A 10,181-nucleotide genomic window follows, 5' to 3' on the forward strand; every position below is an offset into this window, starting at 1 on the left:
GGGTGAATTGCTATAGATAATAAGTTGTGGGAAGTTGGGACAAAGGCATGAGATTTCATTTCAGACGCTGGAGCTGACATATTCAGTGATCTGTTATTAATAACTTGTCAACTCAACCTCGTCCGGTGAGTCCTCATCAACGGGATCTACGGAGCACCATTATCTACGGATACTATTACTGATGGTACTCTACAATTGGTATTTGATAATAGAAAAAAAATGATATGCAGGCGCTGTAGGATGGATGCTAGGTTTTATCACTTTCCGCGTATTGGAAGCTCAGATGGGTCTGCTTATATGCTTCTATCTAATCAGAGTGCTTCAGTGAGAGACACCAGTTGCAACTGCGAGATTCTGGATAATTAATTACTAATGTTACATCCTCTATGTCGTTTGTGCGACCACTATGTCGACATTTGGCAATGGGGCATAGGATTACGGAGGCTCACAGTCTTTGCCACGTTTTTGCATATATCCCCCAGCTCTGAGAAGTGCATAAAAACACACCATATGGCTCGATTCAACCATCTCATAAATTCCTATCTCTATCTTCATAGGAATCATGGCCACTAGCAAACCCCAACGGTTCTCCGAAGCCGATAGGGCACAGGTCATTTCTGCGCTCCCTGAAGGCGACATCCCTATCACAGACCATTCAATGGATGCTGATGAACGTGTCATTGTTTCTCTAGGATATAAACAGGAGTTCAAGCGCGAGTTTTCCCTCTGGACCACTTTCTGTGTCAGTTTTTCAGTTCTTGGACTTTTGCCATCGTTTGCTAGTACGCTATGGTACGGTATGATCATCCCGATCCCATTCCCTAGTTCAGGAAGAGGATGATGCTTTAAAGCCCGGACATTTAAGGCCCATGTGTTGGTGATCTAATTAGAATTAACTGCAGGTATGGGATATGCGGGTACCGCGGGAATGGTCTGGGGCTGGCTTATCGCAATGGCTTTTATCCAATGTGTTGCCATGAGTATGGCTGAACTCTGCTCTGCAATGCCCACAAGGTAAAGTAGCTCATTCTTCAAGCTTTGCTAAGTTCAATATCAGGTTAACTAACCTTAAACTACCGCTCTAGTGGTGGCCTTTACTATGCAGCAGCAGTTCTAGCACCGCCCATGTACGGCCCTTTCGCTGCTTGGATTACAGGATGGTCCAGCTGGATAGCCCAGGTAATGGGAGCTCCATCTGTGGACTATGCCACAGCAGCCATGACTTTGGCTGCAGTCTCGATCAATAAGCCAGACTACATCCCGACGGAGTATCAAACGTTCTTACTCACGACCTTGATAATGATTTTTCATGCGGTTCTTAGTAGCATGCCGACGAAATGGATTGCCCACTTAAATTCGTACGGGTCGGTCTTCAACATCATCGCCCTTGTGATCGTCCTCATTGCCATTCCCATAGGAACGACTAACTCTCCCAGGTTTTCCTCACCCTCAGAGGTCTGGGGAAATATATACGACGGCACCTCATATCCGAAAGGCCTCTCAGTCCTAATGTCTTTCGTCAGCGTCATCTGGGCGATGTCGGGATATGATTCCCCATTCCATTTGAGCGAGGAATGTTCGAATGCGAACGTCGCATGTCCCCGCGCCATCGTAATCACTTCCAGCTTTGGTGGGCTTATGGGATGGTTCCTCCAACTTGTCGTTGCCTATACAGTTACAGATATTACAGCAGTGCTGGAATCGGACCTAGACCAGCCGTGGGCGTCGTACTTGTTCCAAGTCATGCCCCATAAACTAGCAGTTGCCATCCTCGCCCTGACAATTATCTGCTGCTTCTCAATGGGCCAGGCATGCATGATTGCCGCTTCCCGCGTTACATATGCATATGCTCGTGACGACTGCTTTCCGTTATCCAATATCTGGAAAAAAGTAAACCCGTACACCCACACACCCGTCAATGCCGTCTGGTTCAACTGTGTCATTGGGATATTATCTTGTCTGCTCATATTGGCGGGAGATATTGCCATTGGCGCTCTATTTTCTATTGGAGCCATCGCTTCATTTACCGCCTTCGCTATCCCAATTGGCATTCGAGTTCTGGTTGTGAAAGACCGTTTTCGGCCAGGACCCTGGAACCTGGGGAAATATAGCACCCCCATAGGAGCTGCGGGAGTTTTGTTTGTCATATTGATGATTCCGATTTTGTGTCTTCCGGCAACGACTGGATCGGAACTGACGTGAGTGTCTACCCTAGCTGCACATTAATTCACTTTTTCTCCCTCCATTTCCCCTTAAATTCTCCAATCCGCCTATACACACTGACCCACTTCCACTGTCACGAATCAGCCTCAAGGACATGAACTGGACCTGTATCGCATACGGTGGCCCAATGTTCCTAATAACCATCTGGTGGTTCATCGATGCGCATAAGTGGTTCAAAGGCCCTAAAGTCAACATCGAGCATCGCCCGCAGTTGCACGGGGAAGAGGAGCCCGTCGTTGCAAGTATTGTAGCCGATCTGAGGAGTACCGAGAACAAGAGCACCTCCTCTGCTTCAGGGAATGATGTTGAGAATCTTCAGGTAAAGTGATAGGCTTCGTTTCGTCTGTTCCAACAACTTGTTTCATTTATTGAAGGCATATATGGTTATTTCATACCATATGGCTATGGAAAAGGGGAGGGAGAAAATTTATGGATGGATAGAAGGATTTCGAGAGAGTTCATGGAGGTTATAGAAAGAGGGTATGTATATCTCCTCACTTTTCTTTTCCTCTCCACGCTTATGCCTCGCATCCACACGTGGGGCTGAATATCAACCTGTATTGGGGGGGCGATACCTGTGTCTTTATTTTTGAAAGGATGAAGGGAGCAGCACCTCCTATATTTCGGGTCCATTGCTTTCCTCCCAAGGAAATGATTGGTTTATTTTAAATGCTCCTTCAAATCCCGCCCACCACCACTCCTTCAGAAATAATAGCGGGATAGGACATCTATACACTCAATTCACAAAGCAAAAAAAAAAAAAAAACAGGTGAAACAAATAGAGAAAATGCCGAATTGACCCTTTTCGATGTGCTTTTCGTAATTTCTGCGTACAAACTGGGGGAAACAAACCACCGCATAATAAATCTTCGGGTTTTGTATACTGCACTTGAAGATGAGTGGTAACTAACTTGTAAGAAACAAAATACCAAACAAATTCAAGAAAAAAAAATTTAACTAGAACTGATATTTAATCACCACATTTCTTCTCTTCATTTTTTATTTTGGCAAGAAATCTATTCTTGCTATCTCCAATTTATATATATATATATATATTATTTTTATTTTTATTTTTATTTTTTTTAAACTTGTACAGGCTATATAGTGATATTCTGAATAAATCAATTATGTGTATTATTGTTATTTTTGCCAGTTTAAAACTCTTTTCAGCAGTAACACTCTCTAATAAATACTTGCTAGAAATAATTAGTTATTGTGACAGATGTATTACTTATAAAAACAGAATTTTCTCAGTATTTATCTGAAAATTAATAGTAAAACATTATAAAAAAATCAAAACATTTACATTTCTTTAAAATTATTTAATTATTATTCAATATATATCTTTCTTAATTAAAAATCATTTAAATACATATCTGTCTTATTTTTATCATTAATATGATATTTCAACTTAATAATTTCATTATTAATAAAATTATACAGAGTATTAATTACTATCTGATTAATATATATTAAATTTAATGAAATCTTTACTGTTTTAAATGTAAGAAATTCTGCTTCTTACAGATTCTTTACTTCTATTTGTAGGCTACTGAGGCAAAAGAGCTCAATCACCACCAGCGCCTGCTGATAGAAGGGCCGACCAACCACGGGACTCTCAACACTCCCTCTCAGACCAGCTACCACAGAGTACAATACTTCTTCTCAGTGGCTCTCTTCAGTGACCTCCTCACAATGGCTTCTTTTTAATAATGGACTCAGTCAGTTCTAGAGCTCATGAGACTTCTAGAGCACACTTCTGAGATGTCTCTTGACACTGTTAAAATGTTCAAGAGTATTTGTTAGGAATTTTTAAGTTCATTCTGGAATTGAATCCATGTATGTTGACCACAGCGGGGCTCATGCTCAACAGTCTCATAACCTGTAGACTACTGAGACAAAAGAGCTCAATCATCACCAGCGTCTGCTGGTAGAAGGGCCGACCAACCGCGGGACTCTTAACACTATTTTCATCTCTTATGTAATTAATAAAGTTAGTAGCTCTTGATTACATATAACTATATAAACTGAAGTTTATAATTACTATTTATAACTCAGCTTGAATATTATTATACATTTAATTTCTACATTTATTTTTCTACTATGAATACTTTTAATAATTATCAGTATATATCACATCAAACTGTAAATTTTCAAATAATTATTTATAAGTATGTCACACTTTCAGACCGTGTCAAGGCCTCACTACAGTTTCACACAGCTTATTACTTTCATGCAGATGATTTCATCTCATCTGAACCAGTTTTCAACTGCTCTATGACATCATTTGAATATATTATAGAAAGATCTGATTGATGAGTATAAGAACCTCACTTCTATATAAGATCAGCAGATTACTCTTTCTTAGCAATGAGATGTCACTGAGGTATTACTCTGACTATTCTCACTTATAAAAGAAGAGAAGAGTATTCACTCATTGTTTATATAGAATAACTAGATACTGACTTCTTATCAAAAAAGTCAGTAATTTATTTTACTCTGACTGAAATATACACAAGAGTTACTGTATATCTCATACAATCTTCTTAGCATACTAAGTATTATATCTGTGATATTCTTGCAATAACTCTGTAGTCTATGAGCTCACTATTCAAGTAAGATAGTCAAGCTCACTTATACAGCTTCTTAAATAACTATCTCTATATATTACTGCTGACTAGTCACTGCTTCAGTTCTGTTATATTACAATTTGAATCACTTGATCTGATTATATATTTGAATTAGTTAAGCTCTAATAGATTAATATAATCTCATATACTTATACTGAGACTGATCTGATCTCACTCTCTGAGAGAAACACTATATCATTCTCTAGAGTATGTACATCTCTACTCTAACAGAAATCTGAGATTTCTGAACTCACTGTATATTTTGATATGAGCTCTTTAACTGCTCTGCTATTATCACAGTCTCTACATATCTACATCTATTATGAAAATAGAGAGATTAAGATTGAAGATTCTCTGAGATATAAGAGAAATATCTTATCTGAATTTCACAGCTTTATTCATACTCTTGAATGAAAATTCTGTCTTAACTTAAGTCAGTATAATACTTATGAGATATAAGTAATATACACTGTCAATCTTCTTGAAGACATCTCTGTGACTACTTGAGCTATTAAGAAGAGAAAGCTTGAGTATATCAATACTATTATAACTTAGAAAGAATTCAAGAACTTTCTATTAAATTAAATCAAAGATCATTATAATTACAGCTTCACAGCAGTATAGCAGTTCAACTTATTATATTAATAAGATAATAAGAATTCTTCTGATTTCAATGCAAGATTTAAAGAATATTAAGAGAAACTGACTGATAATTTAGATTAATTAAAAATACAGCTTTATCTTATAAAGCTGACTCATAAGATATGAATAATAATATTATAATATCAGAGTTTATTAATCAATTGTACTGAGCTTGTCAATCTGACTTCTCAGATCTATTTAAATAATCAATTCTCTGAGAAAAAGACTAATAAGATCTCTTCTAAGTAATTAATAACAGAATCTAAACAGCACTGTAACAGCTTCAGTGCAGAGAAAGTAAAGAAGAATTTCAAGTATTCTGATTCTTCACTCACTGTAAAGAAATATTAAAAAAGATTTAATAAAGATCTCTGTTTTAACTATAAAGCTGATAAATACTATATCAGTGATTGTAAGAAGCTGAAGAAGAGAAGAAACTAAGAAGATATCTTCTCAAAGTTAACTTCTCTTCTGATAAATGTATCTGTGAAAGATAATAAAGAGAAAGAAATGAAGAATTGATAATTCTTATATCTCTGAGTTCATGTTACAATCATAATATATACTCTGAATGAGAAGATACTAGTAAGATATCTACTCAACTTCAGAATAGATATTAACTTCATATTTTATTTCTTTTCTTTGATGAAGAATTGAAAGAAGATAGATCTGTCAGATTATGTGAAATTTACTGATGAAATAAAATATCACTATTTTAACATAATTTAAGTGAAGTGTGTAGTCACAGACTTAGAAAAAATCTTTAAGAAGAGCAGTCTGCTTCTTCATATAGTTAATATTATAGATGAGAACATCATTCTAGATCTTCTATGATTGAGAGAAAATAATTCTCTCATTAACTGAGTCACTCAGACATGACAGTATCATCTCACTGATAAAGAGACAGTGATAGAGAAACTTGAAGAGTTTCATTAAAAGAATCTTGAGAAAAAGATTGAGTTAATATACTGTGTAGCAGATAATTGAGACTTGAAAATAGATGAAGAAGTCATCACTCTCACTATAAGATTAGCAGCAGTATTTATTATTAAAGACAGATGTACATAATATCTCTTTACAGATTTTAAGAATATCTTTTCAGAAAGAGAAGCAGTGAAGTTTTCTGATATCAAGATATAATATAAGATTTGTCTTGAAGATGATGTAACAGCACTGTACAGATCTCTTTATAACTTATCTGTAAAGAAGTTGAATATTCTGTGTAAATATCTTGAAGAAGTGTAATCAAAGAACTGAATATATTTATCAAAGAGTTCAGCAGAGATATCTATACTCTTTATACTTAAGAAGAATAATAGACTATGTCTATACATAGACTACAGAGATCTTAATAAGATGACAGTTAAGAATCACTATTTATTATTATTAATTGATGAGATAATCAATCAATTATCTGAAGCAAAGATGTTCTCAAAGATTAATATATGAGATATCTATCATAGAATCAGAGTTAACAAAGATGATATTTGAAAAACAGCTTTTTATATTAAATACAGTAATTTTAAATATCTTGTTTTATCTTTTAATCTTTATAATGCTTCAGCCATCTTTCAGATCTATATAAATGAGACACTGCAGAGCCTTGTCAATGTCTTCTGTATAGTATACTTGAATGATATTCTAATCTTCTCAAAAATGAAGAAAGAACATGATATTCATGTTTAAGAAGTGTTAAGTCACTTGAGACAGTATCAACTCTATACAAACACTGAAAAATGCTCATTCTACATACAGAAGATTGATTTCTTAGATTATATTATTGAGATAAACAGCATTTTGATGAACAGAAGTTAGGTCTTTATCATTGAAAACTGATCAGTGCTGCAGATGTATTACAAGATGCAGATGTTTCTAGAATTTGTAAATTTCTACAGATGATTCATCTATACATATTCACAGATTACTATCTCTCTTACAGATCTGTTAAAGAGAAGTGTGAAAGACAGAAAAATAAAACTGTTTACTCTCACTCAAGATACTATACAGATGTTTGTAGAATTGAAACAAGCTTTCACAGATATTATAATACTGAATCACTTTAATTCTGACTTACTCAGTCAGTGTGAGACTGATGTATCTGAGAATGAGATCTATGAAATCTTTTTACAGTTGATACTGAAGGCCTTTCAATATTGAAAGAATCAGAGAATAATTATTTCTGAGAAAACAGATAATAAATTGTCTGTGAGAGAAGACTTTTTCATAAAGTTTATAAGACACTGTGAATAAAGATCAGTGATCTTCTTCTTCAAGAAGTTATCACTCATACAGAGAAGATATGATACTCATGATCAGAAGATGTTAATAATTGTTAAATTCTTTAAAATCTGATGATATTATCTTCAGAGTAGTAAGTATTCAGTATAAGTTCTCACTGATTATGCAAATCTGCATTACTTCTTAATAACAAAGAGCTTGACAGAATATCAAGTCAGATGAATAAAGCTGCTTTCAGAGTATAATTTCTATATCTGATATCATTCAGATCAGCTTAATCTCACTGATATACTATCTAGATAACTCAATTATAATATTATTAATATGGAGAAGAATTCTATAAAAGAATCTCTGTCATTACTGTAAAAGAAGCTGACTGCAGAGAGTTGAGATTCTCTAAAGCTCAGAAACAGCACTGAAGAGACAGCTGTGTGACTCAGTATAGAAGATAAAAGAGAACTCAGATCTCTGTGAGAAACTGATACTGAAGATTATAAGCTTCTTATATCACATCTTACAATCATTGAATTGATAAAGAATGAAATAGTCTACAATCTTTCAATCTAACTACTTTTGAAATTCATTAATAAGTTATAGAAGAAAGATATCTCTACTGCAGCTTGAATTCAGAAGTTAAAGAAGAAAGAATCTGATTTGAATTTAAAAGAGACAGACTCTGAGCAGAGCAGTGCTGCTAAGAAATCAAGTCACTGATAACTAAAAGAATGTGAACTTCTACTGCTGAATAGTTCAGTCTTCATCTCTTATAGCAGAGCAGTGTGTCAGAAGTTATTGAGAATTTATTATAATAATTCTCATGCAGAGTACTTCAGATTAGAGAAGACTGAGAAGCTTCTAAAATATAAATATATTTGAGACAAGCTCTGAACAGATGTTAAAGAGTATATTAAAACTTATAATATCTATCAAAGAATAAAGATTCTGCAGTATAAGTAATACAGTGAGTTAATATCACTGTCTATTTCAAAGAGCTCATGACAGAATCTATCAATGAATTTCATAGTTAATCTGCTGAAGTTGATAAGAGTCAAAGAATATAACTCAATTTTAATCATTATTGACTGCTTTATAAAGATGATCAGATATATCTCTACTTATAAAAAGATTAAAGTCTCTGAATTGACTGATCTGTTTTTAGATATTATTATTTATGATTACAGTGCTCTGAAATTATTGATAACAGATCAAGAATTCCTCTTTATCAGTAAATACTAATCAGCTTTTTACTATTATCTTATAATAAGATGTCTTCTCAGTACTGCATTTCATCTGCAGACTGATGACCAGACTGAATATCAGAATCAGACACTAGAACAGCATTTTTAAGTATTCTGTTTATATTATCAGAATGATTGACTTAAACATCTTCTGACTACTGAATTTGTATATAACAATATAAAGAATGCAATCTTAAAGATATCTTCTTTCTATGCTTATTATGAATATGATTCTTTGTTATTCAGAGACATCATAGATAATGTTTCAAAGAGAGAAATAGATAGTCAGAATATCAGACAGATACAGAGAATAAAGTATCTCTTAGTATTAAAAGTAAAAGTAAGATTGAAACTTTTGAACAAAATTTATGAAAAGACAGTGAAAAGTATTCATCATGCTTAGAAGTAGTAGATAAAATACTATAATTGAAAACATCTTCTGATGAAGTTCTTGATAGAGAATCAAGTGCTACTTTCAGCAAAGAATATCAAGATAATAAGACTGTATAAGAAGCTCAGTAAGCAGTGACTAGAATCTTTTCTGATAATAAGAGTGATAAGTAAGCAGATATATGAGTTGAAATTACTCACAGAATTAAAATTAATTCATTCTATTTTTTATATTTTCTATTTAAAGCTCTATAAGTAATACTCTGAGATGAAGCTATCTTAACTAAATAATATTAAGATTGAGAGTGATACTGAATATCTTATAAAGAAAATATTGAATAAGTAAATATATTACAGTAAGCTTCAATATCTCATTAAATAAGAAGATTATTCATTATTAGAGAATTTATGAGAATCACTTAAGCATTTGAAAAATACTGAGAAAGAGATTACAAGCTATGAGATGACTAGTAGAGACTGCTCTATTATACATCAGAGACATTGAGTAAGAAATACTGTTTAAAACTTCTTATTTTTCTCAAAGAATTTTTTAGAGATGATCTCACAGTAATAAGCTGATATCTTATAGACTCTGTAGCACTCTTCTTCTATTTTCTCTCAAAGAATTTTTAGAAGTTTAATAAGACTACACAAGTGTAAAATTCCTGAAATAGTTAGAGAGAAGAAATATTTGAAATCAATAAAAAAGATTATTATTAATTGACTCACAGACTGCTGCTATTCTAGTGAGACTGCAGCTCACTGAAAAAGTAAAAAGAGAGAATCTCAGAGTCTACTTATTAATAATTACATCTCTATC

At 33.7% G+C, this 10,181-nt stretch overlaps 1 protein-coding gene across 1 annotated transcript; it reads left to right on the forward strand.

The window, feature by feature from the left end:
- Positions 1-562: 562 nt before the first annotated feature.
- Positions 563-3,022, forward strand: BDCG_08873 (amino acid permease; the record flags this gene model as incomplete). The annotated part of the gene is made up of 4 exons (XM_045424646.1): positions 563-797; positions 903-1,014; positions 1,086-2,198; positions 2,308-3,022. 4 exons carry the CDS (start codon positions 563-565, stop codon positions 2,549-2,551), a joined length of 1,704 nt encoding a protein of 567 aa, XP_045273317.1. The 3' UTR covers positions 2,552-3,022.
- Positions 3,023-10,181: the final 7,159 nt, after the last annotated feature.

This window comes from Blastomyces dermatitidis, assembly GCF_000003525.1.
Source record: "Blastomyces dermatitidis ER-3 genomic scaffold supercont1.12, whole genome shotgun sequence".
NCBI classification, from domain to species: domain Eukaryota; kingdom Fungi; phylum Ascomycota; class Eurotiomycetes; order Onygenales; family Ajellomycetaceae; genus Blastomyces; species Blastomyces dermatitidis.